A 22,250-nucleotide genomic window follows, 5' to 3' on the forward strand; every position below is an offset into this window, starting at 1 on the left:
AATCCAGTTATAAGCACACTCTAGTATAAAGCAGTTTCAGTAGACATGTGCACACAATCACCACGTCAAATGCATCAATATTTACAGAAATCGCACAAGCATTATTTCCCAAACACCAAAATCGAAAATGCAGCGAACAAAGCTCCAAATACAAATCACACTTTTACGACGAAACACACAAGTCAATACGAGCATAATATGACATGGAATAGGCATCAGTGCCTTCCCAAATTGCATTGAGACCGCAGCTTGCAGGCTTATGTCAAACAAGATGAGATCGGCCAGGGAAGCAAGGCTGGGCACAGACCATTGAGGGGAGAACAGAAAATAGTTAGAGCAAGCAACCACAACAACGCCAAAGCCAAGATAGCGTGCATCCTCTAGGATTTCCAATGCGTATTTCCTTTGACTCCAAGTAGCATAGTTTTCTCCATCTAAAAATTTGAACACACCAATGTGGTTTCCGTGGAAACAACAGATTAGAGTGCCTTCCAGTCTGCTCTCCAGGCTGATATTTCTTTCTTTAAAAGGAAAAACAAAAGGAAGAGGAAAATAACACACAAACACGCAATCACACACACACGAGGAAAAAACTTAACACGCCAGCCAAAAATGAGGATTCCTTTTTGGTAGAGAGTCATGCAATTGTAACATTTACGTTTGAATCCACAATCATCAGCTGCTCCTGTAGTAATATATATTTAGTTGACGATTACAGAAAAAGCTGAAAAATTGGAGAGTGAAATTAATAGATGCTTAATTAGTGAATGAAGTACTTACAGTTTGATTAGGATCACTCTCCTCTAAATCACTTAGCATCATCAGTTTGCTATTTGTAGTCTTTCTGGTCTTGGATCACTTTGGAGTAACCCATCAGGAGAAATCTTTAACTTGATCAGCTGGCAGTCCTCGACATCCAAAGTTCCTAAGGATGGGACTTTGACAATGCAATTTCCTGTGCAAAAGCCTTGCAGATTTGGTAGACCAGAAAGTGTCAAATGTTGCAAGCAACTGAAAGTAATCTCATTTTCTGAGTCATCTCCGTTGCTTGCCACTATTTCTACCATTCTTTCACACGACTTAACTTCCATATTCTTGAGTTGCTGCAAATCCTTAGCCACAGAATAAGGTATTAAGTATTGCAGTCCGTGACAGCTCCATATGGTCAAAGCGGTTATATTCCGAAAGGATATCAAAGTTGAAGCTAGATTCTCTAATCTGCCACATTTTTTCAAACATAGAACTTCCAAGTTTGGAAAAACAGGGCCCCCTGGTTGGGAGTTTTCCATTCCTAGATGTATCAGCTCCGGCATATCGTTGAGCCACAAAATCTTTACACGTGGGAGGGTCTCAACTTCATGTGTTTCCCCTCTACTACTTCCTTGGTGGTCGTGGACAAATAATTCTTTCCAAGGAGCAGAGAGCACACAGAGATATTCAATATTCTGTAAATTCTCAAAGAAAACATCTGACTTGGGATGTGAAGTAGCAAAATAAATTGACTTTACTTTGCTCAACAACTCTATCGGGAGTGGACCATACGGTTCATACCAAATCTCCGTGATCTCGTTCAACATCAACTCTTCCAAGTTGAGGAATGACTTGCCCTGAAATATAATAAACGATAAAGCATGATTTAAAATATTTTGAAAAATTGGACAATACATAATAACTTTAATATTATTAAAAACATATTAAATGTATTTACTTGATGGTGTATGTTTAACTAGTATGCAAAGATCACATAAGTTTCGAATATTGAAAGAGTTGTGTACAAGTATGGTTACCTTCTCAATTAAAAAGAAAGGTTGTTCCGTTGGTATTGGGTGGCCCAACTTAAACTTGTCTTGATATGTTGAAAATTCAGCAGCAAAAATCTTCACACCACCACATTTCCTGAACTTTAATGTGTTGAGTGATGGCCAATTAGAAACATGCAAACTTGGATAGAAACTCCGAAGTTGTGGTAGATTATCAAATTCCATAGCTGTTACTTTAGGGAACTCGAACTCCTCATACGTTGTTTGTGGTCCTTCTTCCTTCACAACAATTTCCTCCATTAAACCACAATTCTTGACGCTGAACTTGCTTAGCTGCTTAAGATCTTTGGCCACTGAGGCAGGAAATACATTTTTCAAACTCTCACATGAGCATATCTCAACTGAATTTAGATTTGGACAATCAATACCGTTCAACTGAGTGATAGATGATGAGTCATATACCACTTGTAGTGACTGGCACTGCTCTATTTTTAAGGACTCTAGAGCATTCAATCTTCCCATGATACTTGGCCCAAAGATATTAATCAGACTGTGACATCTACGAACATCCATAATTATGAGCTTGCCAAAAGAATCTGAATGAAGTTGGTTGTGGAATATTGTCTTCAACTTAGGTAAGTCCCATATGTACAACGCCTTCAAGCTAGGAAATCCTACCTGTCACATATTCATTTTAGAACTTGTGAACAAACCTTTCTTCACAAGAGTGGGACACATGCATAAGTTGGAAATAAAAGCATAAAGAAAAGAAGTGAAGTTATAACTCACCTTTTCATCAAAGAGCTCAATATCTCTTTCTTCTTTGTTGGTTGTAATATTTTCACTCTCAGCACCAAAGATGAATGTCTCCAGTTTAGTACAATTGTCTAGATCCAAATACGCCAAAGATGGAAATTTAATGTAACTTCCTGAGCTGAATCTAGTGAGGTTTGGAAGATGTTGTAACTCTAGACGGCTTAGCTTATCAAACATGTCATTTGCATTCTCCACATTTTCTACCATCTCTTCCATGATTTGACAATTAGATATCTTGAGATTTTTGAGTTGTCTGAGACATTTAGCCATGGAACTCGAAAACAAAAATCGTAAACTATCACATTGATGCACAGTCAAGGTTGTTAAGTTGGGCATCTTAACCTGCATAGCACATAACAAAATTCATGTTTATTTTAAAAAATTACAATTTACATTGCTGTTAGCCGTATATATTCTAAATGCGTAGATATAAAGTAAATGTCATACATTTAAAAAGTAAGCTACTAGGCTACTAGATAGATGTATGTCCGTGTACTTTCATTAATTAGCAAAGAACAAATTCGAGTAAAAAACTATCTGAAAAAAATAAAGAAAGAAATATAGGGTCAAAATTATGTCAATTTAGTTTTAAATTTAAACTTTTTTGTTTTCGACAAAACAAAAACCTATTTTATTTTTAAATTGATACCTAAAGGCACATTATTGTGAAAGATCTTTATAGTAAGTGATGAATTATCCTAGTAGTTAGAGTCGGTTCAAATTTTTTTATACTTAAAATAAGTGTGGCCTTTTGACCAAAAAAAAATATATATATATATATGTGATCTCTTTATGACACGTCTCAGTACTTGACACTTGTCCACAAACTTAAATCTTAACCTAACTCTAGCAAACGTTAAGAAAAAGAAGCCGCTCATCCTCCTCCCCCCTCTCTCTCTCACTTCCCCAAACACAACAGCAGCAATATCAACTGTATCTCCTTCACACATTAAATCCTTAAATCAAACCCAAAAGCCTAGCCCTTAATTTACTTGCTCCTTCAAACTATAGGGGACGACCAAATTTGGGAGGATTGAAGAATAAATCCTTTATGGTGCAAAATTCATTGAATTTACACCCTTGACGATCGGTAGTAATCACGACGTCACCATCAACGATCTCCTACTGCAAATCCTTGGGGTCCTTGCCGTTGACCGTGGATTATCAAAATAAATCTTTAAAAAGAAATTCAAAATTCGAAGAAGAAAACTACTTGGAGAAAAATAACAGAGAAAGTACCTCTCCATTACTGAAAAGTCTCGGTGGTCCACCAACTTCTTCCTCCAAAACGATTTCGTCGGCATCTGTACCAATCGTTCGCTTGTCTTTGGAAAAGAAACCAATAAGCTTCGGTAGATTCCGAAGTGTCAAAGATTTTAACTTTTGAAAGGGCTCACCTACAAGTTGCCCATAACATACACTTTCCAAAGTCACAAGGTCTTCAAGAGTTAGAGATTCCAGGTTGGGGAAGGTATTATGGGAATAACTCCAACTGACGAAGTTAATGACATATGTAATTTCGTTGTTGTTTTGAACATGGAGACACTTCAGTTGTTCCACAGCATCACTGTCAAATAGAAAGGAAATAACATTCCCACTCTCCTTCCCGTCCAAGTACAATTGCTCACATCTCTTTACCAGCAACTTTATACCTCGGTCGAATTGATTTCTCCTGGTGAGCTTGAGTTTTAGCATGTTAGAGGAGGTTCCGTACGTGTCAGGATACTCCCAACAATCACCAATAAGTATGGTGTACCTTTCTAACTTATCGGAGAACAAGTTGGCCGGAAGAAGGTTAGCATCTGGAACATGTATGTCTAATGCAGTTAGTTCAGCCAAGTGCTTCAGCTCTGAAACAATAGCATTACTTCCTCCGCTAGTGGGACCTTCACCCTCCCATTGCTTAAAGCTTTGTATTCCCATCCTCAGGTCTTCTAGTCTTGTCAAGCTTGATATAAGACCAGGTGAGATCAGAACAAGTTCAGAGCAACCGGTCAAATCCAATAATTGTAGCCGAGTCAATTGCCCTATTTCTTTGGGCAACTCTTTAATCTTGGACTTTAGTAGGCTAAGAATTTTCAAGTTTGTTAGCTGTCCAACAAGAGTTATGTCTACCAACTCGCATTGATCTAAGCACAATGTGTGGAGATGCTTTAGGGATTGAAGAGATCGAGGTAGTGACGGAATACTGAATCTGGTTACATCCAACACTTCGAGTTCTTTCATCCCTTCAAAAAATTCGCTTGGGATTTCCTGGGAGTGACCAATATCATCATTCTCCAAGACCAACAATTTTAATTCTGGGCATTCCCAAGGTACTTCAGGAAACTTGGGGATCTTGCAACTGCTTAAGGACATCCTAGTGCATTTTTCAAAGAAATCCTCAGCTGGCCATTGTTTCACCTCATCTCCATATGCTCTTGAAAAGGCTTTATGATCATCAGTTGCAATCCGGACAGCAACATCTCGTACAAGTTCATGCATTCTAACAGTTCTATCGTCATAGCTGTCCTGCAATAGGCAAGAATTTTTTAATTTTTTAACCATTATATTCAATGAAGTCCGTGCCTCTTCCACTGTCTCAACATTTTTTATCAAACCCAAACCCATACTATACTTCAACAAGTCACTGAGAACATTGCTGTTACTTCCACAAAGCAAGAACAATTGCTTAAGCTCTTGATCCTCCAATTGTTCGTAACTCCACTTTAGAGCCAAGAATGCTTTTTCATTCAACTCTTTCTTGTCAAATCTTTTGAAACTTCTCAACGCATCTTTCCATTCCTCCAAACTACTTTCCCTTAAAGCACTTGCAACTGCGACAACCAAAACCGGCAAACCACCACATTTCTTTGCTAGCTGGGTTGCTTCCTTCAGTATACGGTTGTCTTTAACAACATCACCTGCCATCTTCTCAAACAAATTCCAACTTTCTTTTTCTGTTAAAAACCCAAGTTCAAAATTGTTTTGCATACGCATATCATAGAATAAAACTTTTCTTTCTCTAGATGTCAACAATAAATTACAGTTCGGCACACCGACGAGTCCCATATCCTCAAAGTCAATTCTTTCCAAAACATCATCTAAAATGACAAGAGTCTTCCCATCTTTTATCCTGGCTCGTAGGAGATTCGCCCTTGTTGCCATATCCTTAGATTCATCAACGTCCATCCTCAACTTTTTGGCAATTTCTTTTTGAATTTTTTCGTTGTCTTTTTTTTTTTTGATATCCAGTATTATAACCACATCATCAAATAACTTCTGTTTCACAGCTTCTCTGTAAACCTCCTTGGCAAGTGTTGTCTTCCCAACGCCCCCTAATCCGTACACCCCAATCCTGTTGATATCAGGTTTTTTCAGTTCTGTAATGATATCCTTCACCTTAGAAATCCTTGAATCAAAGGCCATGTACTCGTTGGAGGCTATGGCAGATACGTCTTCTACGGGAGCTTCGTAAGAAATACTGGAAAACTCTTTTTTTTTATTTTCATGTTCTTCAATCCTTTTCATCAGTTTTGTTGCCTTCCTGCTACGTTGATGATAGGATATCAGATTAGGACATACAATGAGACACTTCGTCTTTGCACGGCCTTCATCATGCAAGAGTGTTTCTGCCTCCAGAGTGGTCTTCTCCGCATCTGACTGCCATTTTTGGACATCAGCTTCCAGTTTTTGATTAACTTTTCTTCCGACCTGATCAACTTTATGCTTCATCCCTTGTTTGACATAATCAAAATTCTCCAATTTACTCTCTAGATCTTCAAGGTTGCTTTTGTAGAAAATGATATAACCCACTTGGCGTGCAACTGGTCTAATTGTGTAGTCAATTATTGTAGGAATAATTGCAGTGAGTATCTCCATCGCCATGGCACCTTCAGCTTATCAATTCGTCTGCTTCTCCGATCTGTAGAATATATACGAATCCAAAATAAAAAAAATAAAAAAAAATGTCAAGACACGAGAAAGGAATCCTTTATTTTTAAAGCAGATGAAATTAAAAAAATGAAACAATAGGTCATACCTTAGCTCGTGATCGAGACTAGGCTTGAAGAAAAACAGAGCAGTATGCAAATCTTTTGGTTTTCTTTTTCTTTTGGAGAAATCTGCATGGAAAAAGCAAAACGAAGGTTAACCCACACTTGCAAAGTAGAAGTCGGGACCATGAACAAGTTTTCACATACAATTATTATACCAAAAAAACTTGCTTGGTACGGAATTCAGGCAACTGTTTTCAAATCTTGAAAACTAGGAAAAACATATATAATCTGCTTTGAATTTCACTGAGACAGTTTAACAAACACCGTATCAGCACACTTAAGGCCGGTGCATGAGGCAGAGATCGAAATGTAGAACGATTTGCTCGTTGAAGACCACCAAGGCTCGTTAAACTCTGCCAAGGCTCGGCGAGTTCTAGAGGCACATGACGAGCTCTAGTTTACGAAAGAAATCTGAGGCCATCAACTGCGAAATCCAGGCAGTCATGAGCTCGAGCAACGCAAGGTCAGGAACAGAGACAACCTCGCTCTGAAAGGTCGAGCAGAGCAAGGAGGCTGCCAAGTGTCTGATTTTGTTCATCTTTAAGAGAATTGATTTTATTTTATTTTATTTGTAAGTATGATAAATGGCAGCCATGGTGATTGGTCCTAGACGAAGGAAGGTGGAGGAAAAATGGAGAAAAAGTTGCAGGGAGGAAGAAAGGAGGTGTTTGGTTGTGTGTTAATTCTTATAATAGCAGGTGTCTTAAACTTAGTGGACCACATAAGCAAGTCGAATTGGGTACTCCAAAGACAAATACAATTTTATATTTTTATCATTAGATAATGTATATGCTGGTTTAATTTAATAATGATTTTTTTTTTTTAAAGGAAAATATTAAAAACGTATCTAGTATTCAGATACATAGATAATGTCAAAAGCTAATAATTTTGTGTTTGATAGTAATATCTTTGTAATGTATAAAATAATGGTGGTGTTGCTGGAGATGGTGGTTATGGCAAGAGTTGGGTTGGAAGCAATGGTGGTTAGGTTGCTGGTATTAGTGATGGGGACACGCCCACAAGATAGTGACAATAGTGGAGTGGAAAAAGGGCAATGGTAGACTGGTAGTAGGAATTGTGGTGACGGCCGGCGATAGTGGTAGAAGGTGGTTGTGGTAACAATGCTAGAGAGGGGCGGCATAGGCGACGTTGATTAACAGGTGGTGACAGTGATGATGGCAAAGATGGTAGAGGTTGTGTTGGCCATGGTGGCAAAGGTGATGACATGGAGATAGCGGCGGTGATGGTAGTAGTGATAATGACGGCAATGGTAGTGGGAGGTGGTAGTGGTAAAGATGGCAGCGATACTGGAGGAGAGAGTTGGTGGTAGTGGTGAGAGTAGTGGTGGTAATGATTGTTGGAGTTGTACTTTAAAAATCAAATAACACAATATTAGATATTATATAGCAATTCTATTATAATGGTAAGATTTCGTATTTAGAAAATACATTTAGTATTATTATTCTACAAGAGCTATTTTGAATTGATATTATATTACATTAAGTTATATATATATATATGTATGTTTAGGTTTGCATTGTTTGAAAATACATTTAGCTAGAGACGGCATGCATCCAAATGATAGTTCATTTGCATGGGAAAAGTAGAAAAAAAGGGAAGGCAATCACAGGCAGAGAGAAGAAGGAGAGCAGCGAATAATTAAAGAAGGCAACATTGCGGTAATCAGCAGCAAGTAGATCAAAGCCACAAGAGAAGACATTGTCAAATCGAGAAATTAATCAAGATATGATTAATGTACAAAGTGGCGAGCATATCATTGTAGAGGTTTTCTGTTTTTTATCTTCTAATGTTGTCAATAAATGAACTTTAAGCCGTTGTCAGTTGGGGAGAAGAAAATGGAAACAGAAGAGGGAAAAGAAGAGACAACTGGTCATTATTCAGGAGACGACGAGTTCGACGAACAAAGGTGCAGGAGACCAAGAAGGACTTAGGCTTTTCCTGAACTTAGTTTTCTTAATTTTATTATGCATTTGGTGACAACTTCAATTATGTTTCGGAACTAATTTCTTTTTCCTAGAGTAACGAGGTAGCCCAATCATGATTGCTTAATTCCTCAGTTTTGTTATTTTTGAATTTTCAGTAGTATTGAGTTTCTTTTGTTGTGGATTATACGCTTGATTATTATCTTGTTGATTAGCTACAAACTTGATTTAGTCAAGTTTATCTAATGCAAATTTAAGTGTGTGCCATTTCAAGCTTCTTGCAATTAAAGCCATGAAGTCCTTGATATTAGAGGTTACACAGTAAATTTCATGCGGTCTCTTAATTAGTGTCCAAATCGTTAATGAATTTTTTCTTTTTGTGTTTAATCTTACATGTCATAGATTCTTAGCGCATAAGAGTATATTTATTAATCTAGATGCTATGGATACAATATGATTTAAAGGAACTAGATCGTCAATTTAGATTATTATTCATTAATAATTTACTACCAGAAATAAGTTGGATTGGTTACGGTGAAATTGAATGCTCGAGTAACTCGCTCATCTCTTTTACAATTTGTTTCTATCTGTTTCATCTCTATTCCTTTACTTTTAGGGAAATTGGGGATGGTGGAGTTCTTAGAGATCATTGTGGTGATAGGTTATGGAGATTTTCTGCTAATTTGGAGCAGGGACAAGTTATGGAGGTAGAGATTTGGCGTTTGTATTTTGGACTTAAGCTTTAACAAACGTGTATATAGACTTATTATTGAGATGAATTGTGTGGGTGTGTCAACTTGATTAAGCAAAATATGGCAAATGATTTTCATCTTCTCCATACAATTGTGAGCAGCTGCAGAAATATGAGGAGTCAGCTGGAGAGTTATCAGTTGGTTTATATTTTCAGGGAGAAGAATTCTTTTGCTGATCGTTTAGCTAACTTGAGCTACAATGCCGACTTGGAGGTTTGTGCTTTTCATGATCATCTATGTGGATTGAGATGGTGTTGATAGAGGATTAATCTGAGAAATAATTTGGATTTGAAATTAGTCATGGACTTCAAGGTTCATTGGCCAAGACCTAAACGGGAAAAAATTTTATATTGTGCCTGCAATATGGTGGCACATCATGTGTTATTATATAAGCGGTGGAAAATTTTATTTTTTTAGTTATTAATTTTTTAACATAAGTATCTCACCACTCTTTGAAATCATTTGTTCTTTGTAACGGTGGCACATTATGTGTTATTATATAAGTGGTGTGTGAATATCACTATTTTTTTAAATAAAAAAACTAGATTTTAATCCTTAAATAAGATGAAACTTAGAAAAATGTCTTATACAAGATTAAAAATTGATTTTAGTCCCTAAACTCTGTTTAATGCCAGCATATGTATTGAATGTCTTTCTTTTTTTTTTTTTATAATTTTATGATGTTCATAAATTATGGTAAGTATCTTATATAAGAAATATTTTCTTAGAGATTTTTCAGTATACTTATGTTTTTACATATTTTCTTATGTGCCACTAATTTATTACAATATATCTCAAGGTTCTAAAAGACATAGGCGCTAGTTGGGCGGCAGGCTAGGTTCTAGCGCGTAGGTGGTTAGGCAAAGACTAGGTGGGAGCCTAGGTGGACTAGGATGATTTAAATAAGAGTAATGTTATTCATACCATGGTTTTATACCACATTTCTATGTCACCTTATAAGTAATATCTGATGTGGACAACCGCATTTCTATACCAACTTAGTGTTCTAAATGTCAAAGATCTATGGATGGAGGCCATTAAGGAGGCTCGTACTTTTACTTTTTCTATTCACCCCGAGGGCACGAAGATATATCAGGATGTTGGTGGGAGTTTCTGGTGGGGAAACATGAAGAAAGAGATTGCAGAGTTTGTAGCACATTGCTTGACTTGTCAACAAGTCAAGGCAAAGCATCAACGACCTGCATGCTTATGTCAGGCATTCCTTATTCCCGAGTGTGAGTGGGACTCATTACCATCGATTTCGTGACAGTGTTACTGAGGACTAAAGAAGGGCATGATTCTATTTGAACAGATTGACTAAGTCCGATCATTTTTTCTTATTTACAAGTATGATAAATGGCAGCCATGGTGATTGGTCCTAGACGAAGGAAGGTGGAAAAAGTTGCAGGGAGAAAGAAAGGAGGTGTTTGGTTGTGTGTTTAAAAGGTGTTTGGTTGGGATCAGGATCCTTTCCTGATCTTTGTATGGGGATCCTCATGACCAACAAGTGTGGGCCGTTGGATGCAAATCCAACGGCTATAATTATTATAACTTTAAAGGGACCCCCTATTTGTAGCCGTTGGATTTTCATCCAACGGCCCACACTTGTTAGTCATGAGGATCCCCATACAAAGATCAGGAGATGATCCTGATCCGTTTGGTTGTGTGTTAATTCTTATAATAGTAGGCGTCTTAAACTTAGTGGACCACATAAGCAAGTCGTATTGGGTACTCAAAAGACAAATACAATTTTACATTTTTATCATCAGATAATGTATATGTTAGTTTAAATTAATAATGAATTTTTTTTTCAAAAGGAAAATATTAAAAACATATCTAGTATTCAGATACATAGATAATGTCAAAAGCTAATAATTTTGTGTTTGATAGTAATATCTTTGTAATGTATAAAATAATGGTAGTGTTGCTGGAGATGATGGTTATGGCAAGAGTTGTGATGGAAGCAATGGTGGTTAGGTCTGTGGTATTAGTGATGGGGACACGCCCATTGGATAGTGACAATAGTGGAGTGGAAAAAGGGCAATGGTAGGCTGGTATAGGAATGGTGGTGACGGCCGACGATAGTGGCAGAAGGTTGTTGTGGTAACAATGCTAGAGAGGGGCAGTATAGGTGACGTTGATGACAGCGAAGATGGTAGAGGTTGTATTGGTCATGGTGGCAGAGGTGATGACATGGAGATAGTGGCAGTGGTGGTAGTAGTGATAATGACGGCAATGGTAGTGGGAGGTGGTAGTGGTAAAGATGGCAGTGATACTGGAGGAGAGGGTTGCGGTAGTGGTGAAAGTAGTGGCGGTAATGATCAAGATATGGTTAATGTACAATGTGGCGAGCATATAATAGAAGAGTTTATCTGTTTTTTATCTTCTAATGTTGTCAATAAATGAACCTTAAGCCGTTATTAGTTAGGGAGAAGAAAATGGAAACAGAAGAAGGAAGAAGAGACAACTGGCCATTATTCAGAAGACAACAAGTTCGACGAACAAAGGTGCGGGAGACCAAGAAGGACTCAGGCTTTTCCTGAACTTAGTTTTCTTAATTTTATTATGCATTTAGTGACAACTTCAATTATGCCGGAACTAATTTCTTTTCCCTAGAGCAACGGGGTTGCCCAATCATGATTGCTTAATTCCTCAGTTTTGTTATTTTTGAATTTTCAGCAGTATTGAGTTTCTTTTGTTGTGGATTATCCGCTTGATTATTATCTTGTTGTTTTTAGAACAGTGATATATTTAGGTACGAACATTTCGGTACACTAGGTTAGTATAATATATTTAGGTACAGACATTTTAGTACACTAGTTTAATAAAATATATTTAGGTACATATATTTCAATACATTAGTTTAGTATCATATGAAATTGTCGGTACACTAATGTTTTTACATATTTTCTTTTGTGCCACTAATTCACTACAATATATTTAGGTACGAACATTTCGGTACACTAATTTAGTAAAATATGTTAGATCCCACATCGTCCAGGGGAGTGGATCCTCTAAGCCTTATATGTATATGCCCACCTCCATATAGAGCCAGGGATGTGGTGGAGCCCGGTCGAGATGTGACAAAATATATTAATTAAAGGAAGTAAAATAAAATTAATGAATTAAAATGTGTATAATAACAAATTTAAATATATTAAATACTGCCACATAGTACTACGGTCTAGTAGTATTCCTCTTCATTTGTAAGTGAAAGGTCTTAGGTTCGATTCTCGCCAAGGGCGAATTTGAACCATATTATTGCTAGCTCATTGTGAGGCTAGTCCTTCCCCCACCCTCTTAGTGTAGATAATATTGTTTGTTTAAAATATATATATATATATATATATATATTAAATATTAAATATAAATAAAAGATGAATTTGAATTAAGTACACATTAAAGGACTAAAATCAATATCTAATTCAACACCAGGTTTTTATTAAATTTTAAGCTTTTTCGAGGATTAAAGTTCAAAAACCCTTTTTTTAAATCCTGTTAAATCCTATTTTGACTATAACATGATTTCAAATTCTTTTAAAATTCTATTGACCACACCCTGATTCTAAAATCCTTTAAAATCATAATTTGATTATACCCCTAAGATTATATTAGAGCATTGGGACTTTCACCACCACCTTTGAGTACTCATTTAAGAACTTAAGAGGGCGTTTGTTGCGCCGGATTATCTCAGACTGGATTAGCTTCAAGGACTAAGCTGGACTGGCTTAGACTAGACTAAACTAGACTAACTTAGTGAAGCGTTTGGTGCAGTATTGGACTAAGAAGCTGGATAATAACAAATTCTAATATTATATTATTTAATATATAAATTATTAATATTTTATTATGATCTTATCTTTTTCTCCATCTTTTCCTACCATTTCCGTCCCACACTCTTCCTCTTCTCTCATCGTCCCACCATCTCCCTCTTTTTTTACTCTCAGACCTCTCAATTCATGTCTCTTTCTCATTCCTAGTCAAACTCCTTATTGATTCCAGTCTCTATTTCTCTGTCCTCCCTCCCTCTTTAGCTATGCGTTGTTCGAACGGAACCTCACGGCTCCAATTTTCCCGACGAGTTGCAGGTTTCCCGATGTGTTTTCCTGCCAACCCTCGTTCAATTGGATGAAGTTAGCACCACCAATAAATTCATCACCATCCCTGGACCGAGATCTTAGCTTTGGATGCTCGAATCTCTCATGGATTTGAAGAAGCCCAAACAGGCCGAGACTTCCAGGCCATTTTCCGGCCACATTCGACCACATTTTGGCCTCGATTCAGGTAAAATCGTAATCTTGTCACTCCCAGCTTCAATTTGGTATATTTTATATGAAAGTTGGTTGTGAAATGGATCTGAAAGAGAGTCGGAAAGTTAATGATTGATCTAGGTGACCAGAGATGACGAAGAGTATGTCGGGATTGGTCGTTGAGCATGACGAGGACGAGAAAGAGAGGATAGTCTTAGCTAGTCCCATGGTTATTGGGGGGTCTCACTAAGACCTCTTAGTGAAGGGTTTTGTCCATGCTAGTCCCCTTTAGTCTCATTAATGTTAGTCCCAGCATGGAACAAACACGGTATTGGACTAATAGCTAGTCCAGTCCGACTTAGTGAGGGCAAACAAACGCCCCCTAAAAGGAATCCTTGTGTCCTTAAAGGAATATTTCCTCCAATGAAAGAGTTTTTATAGTAGAATCCCAAAATTTGAATTAATTAAAAGCATTAAAGCTTCAATCAATATTGTGGGTTCCACTCAAGATTGTCTCCCTATACAGTTCCTATATATGAGTACACACACTATATATCAAGTGAGTCCCTATACTTTAGGAACTCACTTTTTGATCCATTGGAGATTCATTTTGTCCTATATTTGTTTTATGCTCATTTTATATATACATTAGTTGTCCTTATTTAGGGATTTCATTGGAGATCCTCTAAAGAGTCTAGTAAGTTTTTTATAGTAATTGTACATACGAGTATAAGTATTATTTTTCATTAAATAAAATGGAAGGGTGTCTAGAAAAAAAAGTTGAGTATAAACAAAACAAAATTGAGGAATGCTAGCTACCTTGTCTTCATGTGAACTCCACTACTACTTTATTTCATTAGTACATATTTATTATGACTCCTCAATTAGAGATTACAGTTTAGTAAAGATTCTAGTTCAGTTGCATCTTTGGCTCAGAGTAGACCTTCCGTAGCACCTCAGGCACGAGGCAGCAAAAGGCTGGACAACAAAAAGGTAGACAACCTGGAAGAGGTTAGCAGGGAGTAGAAGTTCAGAGCAGTGGAGTTGGGATGCCACATAAAGGTTTTCAGCAAGTTGGCAAAGATTATGCATTATCTGCTTTGAAAGGTGAGGCGAAGCCTAACACAGTCACATGTATTATTCATATTGATTCGCCCCTAGCTAAAACAATGTTTGATCTTTGGAGCTACTCATTCTTTCATATCTAGTACTTTTGCCGAGTCTTTGGGTAGAACTATTGAGACAATGGAGGTAGCGTACCCCATCTTCTCTCATTTTTCAAGCTGTTATATTGTTGATTGAGTAGTTCGATCTTATGAGGCTCATGTGGGTCAGGGTAAGATGACAGTTGATTTGATGGTTATTCCAATGCGAGATCTAGATGCCATTATTGGCATGGATTACTTATCCATGTATTGTGTAAATCTTGATTGTTTTGAAAATGTGGTGACTTTCTGACCACTTGGCAAACTTGAGTTTCAGTTTACTGATGTTCGTAGAGTTATTTCACCACTGGTGATGATATCAGCCGCCAAGGCTAGGTGACTCATGAGACGCGGATGTTAGGGTTATCTAGCTTATGTCGTAGATTTTGATTGATAGGATAGTAGGATTGATGACATACTAGTCGTTAAAGAATTTCTAGATATGTTTACAGCAAAGTTACCAGGCTTGCCTTTAGCAAGGGAGATCGAGTTCATTATTCACCTTGTGTCAGGGATATTGCCTATTGCTAAGGCCTCGTATCATATGGCACCTTTGGTGCTTATAGATCTTAAAGAGCAGTTGCAGGAGTTGTTGGGTAAGGGTTTGATTCAACCCAATGTTTCACCGTGGGATGTTCCCATTCTTTTTGTGAAGAAGAAAGATGGATCCATGCATTTGTGCATTGATCATCTTGAGCTTAACATGGTGACAGTGTGGAAGAAGTACCTCTTTATCGAAGATTGATGAGCTGTTTGACTAGCTAAAGTGTGCGCAGTACTTTAGTAAGCTGGATTTGCAAGCTAGTTATCATTAGTTAAAGATTAGAGATAAGGACATACTAAAGATGATTTTCTAGACTCGCTATGGTCACTATGAGTTCTTAGTCTTACCGTTTGGTCTGACTAATACACTTGCTGCGTTCATGGATGTGATGAACAGGGTGTTTTGACCGTTTATTGATCATGTTCTGTTGGTGCATCGATGATATTTTAATCGACACACGGAGTTTAACTGAGCGTGAAGAGCATCTGAGACTTGTTCTGTAGGCTATGAAAGATTGTCAGTTGTCTACCAAGTTAAGCAAGTAAATTTTGTCTAGACCGTGTTGGTTTTCTTGGTCATGTGATCTCGCAACATGATATCGTGGTGGATCCTACGAAGGTTAAGGTGGTTGTTGGTTGAAATCAACCAACTACAGTGACTGATAGTCGATTTCTTACCATTCACATTTTCTTTGACGAGACTGACGGGGAAGACTACTCATTTCATTTGGGATGATGAGTGTGAGCCAACTTTGAGAAGCTAAAGAGCAGACTCGTTACTGTATATTTTCTTACCTTTCCTTCTAGTTTTGGGGATTTGTAGTTTACACTGATGCCTCCTGTAAGGGACTAGGTTGCATTTTGATGCAGCATGGTAAGGTAGTAACCTTTTCCTCTCACTAGCTGAAACCTCATAAGCTTAACTATATGCCCCATGATTTGGAGTTAGTTGTTATGGTCTATGCATTGAAGATCTAACGACATTATCTTTATAAGGAGTCATATGAGATTTACATCGACCACAAGAACCTTAAGTACATCTTCACTCAACGGGAAATGAATTTGAGACAGAGATGTTGGCTGGAGTTGGTGAAAGACTATGACTGTTAGATTCTCTATCATCTGGGCAAGGCAAATGTAGTTGTTGGAACCTTCAGCCGAAAAAACTTAGCTAGTGTTGCAGCTTTATTACTTTACGTTGGTAAGTTAATAGAGGATTTGAGGAGGATAGAGATTGAGACTATTGATCAAAGTGGTGATCATTTACTCGTAGCCCTTACTATGTAACCTACGTTGATCAATCAGATTGAGGCAGCTCAGATTGAGGATCCAAAATTGGTTTGGATCATAGATGGAGTTCGAGTAGGTACTCGCTTCAAATTTTCCATGTCTAATAGTGGTGTTCTTTATTTCGAGATCAGACTTAGTGTTCTGAATGTCAGAGATCTATGGATGAAGGCCATGAAAGAGGCTTATACTTATACTTTTTCTATTCACCCCGAGGGCACGAAGATATATTAGGATCTTGGTGAGAGTTTCTGGTGGGGAAACATTAAGAAAGAGATTGCAGAGTTTGTAATACATTGTTTGACTTGTCAACAAGTTATGGCAGAACATTAACGACCTACATGCTTACTTCAGGCATTCCTTATTCCCGAGTGCGAGTGAGAGCTCATCACCATCGATATCGTGACAAGGTTACAGAGGACTAGAGATGAGCATGATTCTATTTGAATAGATTAACGAAGTCCAATTATTTTCTCAATGAAGACCTATCATCTGGAGTGACTTATGAGACTCTACATGGATGTGATTGTGAAGTTGCATGAAGTTCCAATGTCTATCATTTCTGATTGAGATCCTCGTTTCACTTCTCTTTTTTTAAGTAGTCTTCACAAAGTTATGAGGACTAAGTTGAGTTTCAGCACAAATTTTCACCTCAAACAGATGGTTAGACAGAGTGTACCATTCAGACTTTGAAGAATATGCTTTAAGCCCGTGTCCTAAACTTGAAGGATAATTGGGACACACATCTTCCATTGATTAAGTTGGCGTATAATAACAGCTTCTAGGCGAGTATTCAGATGGCACCTTACAAGGCACTATATGGGTGGAGGTGCAGATCTCCTTCGTATTAGGATGAGGTAGGAGAGCGTCGGTTATTGGGACCAAAGTTAGTACATATTACTGCAAAGAAGGCACGTTTATTAGCAGCTCAGAGTCGACAATGGAGTTATGCCAGTCCTCACTGACGTGAGGTGACATTTAAGAATGTAAAGTATGTTTCCTCACTGTTTCTCATATGAGAGGCAACTTCATATTTGGGCGAGAAGCTTAGTCTGGGATATGTGGGATTGTTTGAGGTCTTAGAGAAAGTTGGCAAGGTTGCCTATTGCCTTGCACTGCCACCAGATTTATCACACATTCATTTGGTGTTCCACATATCTTCACTTTGAAGGTATCGCAGTGATCTGTCTCATTTTTTTTCTCATGAGCGTATCCGAATTAGAGAGAACCTCACTTATGACTAGTGGCATGTTGAGATTCTTGATTGAAGAGAGAATGCTCTATGCACCAAAGCTATTTCTTTGGTGCGTATCTTGTGGAACAATCATAGGGTGGTTATGTCCACCTTGGAGACATAAGATGTAACATCCCACATCGCCTGGGGGAGTGAATCATGTAAGCCTTATATGTATATTCCCATCTCTACCTAGCACGAGGCCTTTTGGGAGCTCACTAACTTCGAGTTCCATCGGAACTTCGAAGTTAAGCAAGTAGCGCACGAGAGCATTCCCAAGATGGGTGACCCACTAAGAAGTTCTCGTATGAGTTCCTAGAAACAAAACCATGAGGGTGTGGTAGGGACTCAAAGTGGACAATATCGTGCTACGGTGGAGTCGAGCCCGGGATGTGGTGGGGGCCCGGGCTAGGATGTGACAATTTGGTATTAGAGCCAATCTCTGGCCGAAAGTGTGTCAACGAGGACGTCGGGCCCCTAAGGGGGGTGGATTGTAACATCCCACATCGCCCAAGGGAGTGGATCCTGTAAGCCTTATATGTATATTCCCATCTCTACCTAGCACAAGGCCTTTTGGGAGCTCACTAGCGTCGGGTTTCATCGGAACTCCAAAGTTAAGCGAGTAGCGCACGAGAGCATTCCCAAGATGGGTGACCCACTGGAAAATTCTTGTGTGAGTTCCTAGAAACAAAACCGTGAGGGTGTGGTCGGGGCCTAAGCGGACAATATTGTGCTACAGTGGAGTTGAGCCCGAGATGTGGGGGGGGCCTAGGGCGGGATGTGACAAAAGACGAGATGCGCCGTCACTATCCACATTTGTTTGATTTAAGTACATTGAGTTTAGGGGACTAAATTCTTTTTTAAAGGGGGAAGGATGTGAAATCCCATCCCAAATTTCATTATTTAAATTTTGTATTTCGTAGTTGTTGTGACGCATCCTTAATTATGGCGTAAATTTTTTTTCAAATTTGTAAAATGATGAAAATGCTCCTGTTGGACTAAACGGAGTCCTATGTGCACTTTGGAGCTCATTCGATGTTTTGTCTATTTTCTTATCACATTTGGGTATCATGTGTTGATCTTGAACATATCTTGGGATCAGAGCATGACATTTACCCTACTGAGCAAGAAGCTCACCCCTTATGAATATTTGACAGGTGAGTCTTGAAAATGTAGTCGACTTTCACAGAAAGTATAGAGAAAATTTTGCAATGTAATTTAAGAGATATTTGTTTTCTTTTTCTTTTTTATTTTATTTTTTATCAGCACACCAAGTTCGGGAATTTAATTGTTCTGCCAATTCTAAATCTAAGGCGTGACAATAATAGTGGATATTATTTTAACATCATGCAACATGATGCCTTTTATATTGTCAATAACAACTCTTTTTGTATATAATACGCTAATATACAAAAAGCTCAAAGTTGCCGCAACCATATGCAATTATTACGTTGCAACTAATATGTCAAGATTTAGTCTCATCTCATTGCACCAAAAAATAGTACTTTAAGAAAAACAACAATGTTTGACAAAAAAGAAAATAAAAAGAAAAACAATGAGAAATGATTTAGTCTCGTCTAATTGCACCAAAAAATAGTACTTTAAGAAAAACAATGTTTGACAAAAAAGAAAATAAAAAGAAAAACAATGAGAAATGATAATCACATTTGAGGGAATCATAGATTGGATCGCCTTAGGCATACGACATGATAACCTAGATCAATGTGACTTAGAGTATTGATGTAAGAGAAGGATTGTATTGTATTGTTATTTAACTAAATAAATTTTGATAATAATAACATATTACTGGGCATCATTCATGATTTGTGAGAGTTAGAGTTTATTTTAATTCACTAATCTATTGAAGAAATGGTATTACTCAATGCCTTGCTAATTAAAATATTATAGATCATACATCCGTTTGAGAAATAGATTGAAGAAATTAACAAGGATAGTCAAGATCAATTTTTTTTTTTTTTTTGTTGGAATAGTTAAGATCAATTAAATAGTTAATTCATGAAATGAATAGATTGAAATAAAGGTCGATTAATCCTACAAAGTACAAACATTGGGAACTCATTTGGGTTTGAAATTAGTCACGGATTTCAAAGCTCATTGGGCCTGGACCCAATTGGGGCCCATGGATTTAAGTTGTGAGACAACATAATTCCATAAAGTCCAAAAGAGGCTGAATGAAACTCTCTTAGCCGGGTAAAGAGGGAGGAGAGATTGTAAAGTCCGTTGCTGTAGCATCTAAAATGGGCTCTTTAAATAAGGTCCTTAAGAAGAATTTAGAAAAGAGAAATTTTGTTTACACCCAACTTTTGTTTATGGACGTGCACATTGACAAAAATTTAAATCACAACTATATTTAGATGAGAGAAATAAACTTGAAATTTGGATAAAAGTCAGAATTTATTAATTGACATGCACCAATTTCCTTGTTTGAATTTATAAACATAGAAATTTAGAATTTTTCGTGTGAAAAAAAAAAAAAAACTTGGAATTTGGAACCTCCAATTCCCAAGTTCGAATTATATGTAAATTACACGTTACGTGTAATTTCTTAGTTTCTATGATTGAGAATTTCAAATTAAAAAATTTCTTATTCAATTTCATTGTTCTTTTATGTTAACCAAATAAGAAAATTCGTAAATTTTTAAAAATAAAATCTTGTAATTTCAATTTCAGTCATTTTAAAATTTCGTATAGATTTCTTCATCCAAACATAATGTTAGATGTTTACTTTTCCAAACATAGTGTTAGATGTTTACTTTTCCGTTGCTAAGAAAAATGTAAAAATATAATTAAAAAAGTTGTACTTGATGCCATATTTCTTTGTATATAAACCCTAGTGGGTCTTCAATTTGGGTGTCGAAGAAATTAAGATTATGTTAAAGAGTCTAGTAAGTCCTTTATAGTAATTTTACATATGAGCATAAGTATTATTTTACATTAAATAAAATTGATGGGTGTCTATTGTCTAAAGACAAAAGTTTAGTGCAAACATAATTTCCCTTTAGAAAATTCCAACGCCAATCACTCCTATCATATTTATAGGATAGCAAAATTGTCAGGAGCTCCTAAATTTAGGAAGTGAGAAAGAAGCTTTTAAGGGTACATATTTATTATGACTCCCTAAATTAGAGACTATTGTTATATTAGAAATTTTTTATGGAGCTCCTAAAATAGCTTTGTAACCTTTTTAGCTAAAACTTAACTAAAAATAGAGAGTACGAACCTAATTCTAGGATTGTTTTTCCAGATTCAAATGCTTGATCGGAAAAACCGTAATTGATCGCCATTCCATTTTGTGAACGGTGGCAATCCGATAGTTGAATTGTCATGAATTTTAAATATATTATTGTTGATGCTATATGCGACTTATAAAAACTTACTTTCATGTACCTGAAGTTCGTAGGCTTTAGATCAAAGATTTTAGGGTTTAGGACCCTAGAGGTGCCGCTTTGACCAAAGGGTTGACTTTCCTATTAGCGTTCCTCAAAGCATCATAGTGTGTCATTGCCAACGTGTACGACTCAGATTTGACAGTTGATGGACTTGAATCTCAACATAACTAGTAAAGCAATAATCTGGGTTAAACAAAACGGACAAAATCCACACAAACAACTATAAAAGCCAGAGGAATGAAATAAAAACAAGGAAAAAAAAAAAATCAAAACACGTACCTTACACCTTATCTCTCCAAACTCCTTTGCCTATGGAAAGCCGAAGTACAATCGGTCTGCAAATGAAGTTGAACATAGTATGTATGCCATTCTTTTTCCTTTTCAAGTAAAATTGATCGACAAGAAGTTGAAATTGGCAGAAAATGAAATCAAGAGACACAGAAAAACAACGAAATTGACAGAATGTAATATTTTTTTGTTCTTCTGGGTTTACGGATTTGATTTTTCACTTTTAGAAGTAAAGCAAAGTAGATTAAGCAAAAGAAGGTTGCTGTGATGAAAAAACAAAACCAGACAAGTGTGTTTAATAAGAAGATGGAGCAAATAATGAGAAGGGGGATGGGAAGAACAACTCTCTTAGCATAAGAAGAGGATATAATGAACGCATGAGTGAGACAGTAGAGAAACCCTCACGTAGTATGTAATTACAAAAGACTTAAGTGACGCAATTAATTTTCATGGCAATTATTCAGCACTTTGGTGTGGAAGTCAACACCAACAAATTAACAATATTTATTGTATTATAACATCAATGAGGTGAGTGTTCTGCATGAAGACAACCTCACAACAAGACTGTAGAGGTGCTAAAAATCAATTTTGTGACACTAATTACAATATTTAGCTTTTTTTTTAATTATTATTATTCAGGAAAGGGTAAGGGTTCAAAACTATTACAATAATTTAGGAGATGAGAGTTTCGAACTCTGGACGCATAGGTGGAAACTCGATCCACT

The 22,250-nt window shown here is 37.0% G+C and overlaps 1 protein-coding gene across 2 annotated transcripts; it reads right to left on the reverse strand.

Moving 5' to 3' along the window:
* Positions 1–271: 271 nt before the first annotated feature.
* Positions 272–21,905, reverse strand: LOC137740679 (disease resistance protein At4g27190-like). 2 transcript variants are annotated; one of them, XM_088699665.1, is made up of 8 exons: positions 21,517–21,905; positions 21,236–21,404; positions 6,598–6,679; positions 3,816–6,480; positions 2,550–2,918; positions 1,788–2,438; positions 781–1,607; positions 272–685 (listed from the first exon to the last, which is right to left on the reverse strand). In XM_088699665.1, exons 4-7 carry the CDS (start codon positions 6,441–6,443, stop codon positions 822–824), a joined length of 4,434 nt encoding a protein of 1,477 aa, XP_088555791.1. In that variant the 5' UTR covers positions 6,444–6,480; positions 6,598–6,679; positions 21,236–21,404; positions 21,517–21,905; the 3' UTR covers positions 272–685; positions 781–821. The 2 variants fall into 2 exon arrangements, with proteins under 2 accessions (XP_088555791.1, XP_088555792.1); XM_088699666.1 differs by having other exon boundaries at positions 21,226–21,404.
* Between the last annotated feature and the right edge of the window lie 345 nt (positions 21,906–22,250).

The sequence above is a fragment of the Pyrus communis genome, chromosome 9 (assembly GCF_041283825.1).
Source record: "Pyrus communis isolate YQ-2024b chromosome 9, ASM4128382v1, whole genome shotgun sequence".
NCBI lineage: Eukaryota > Viridiplantae > Streptophyta > Magnoliopsida > Rosales > Rosaceae > Pyrus > Pyrus communis.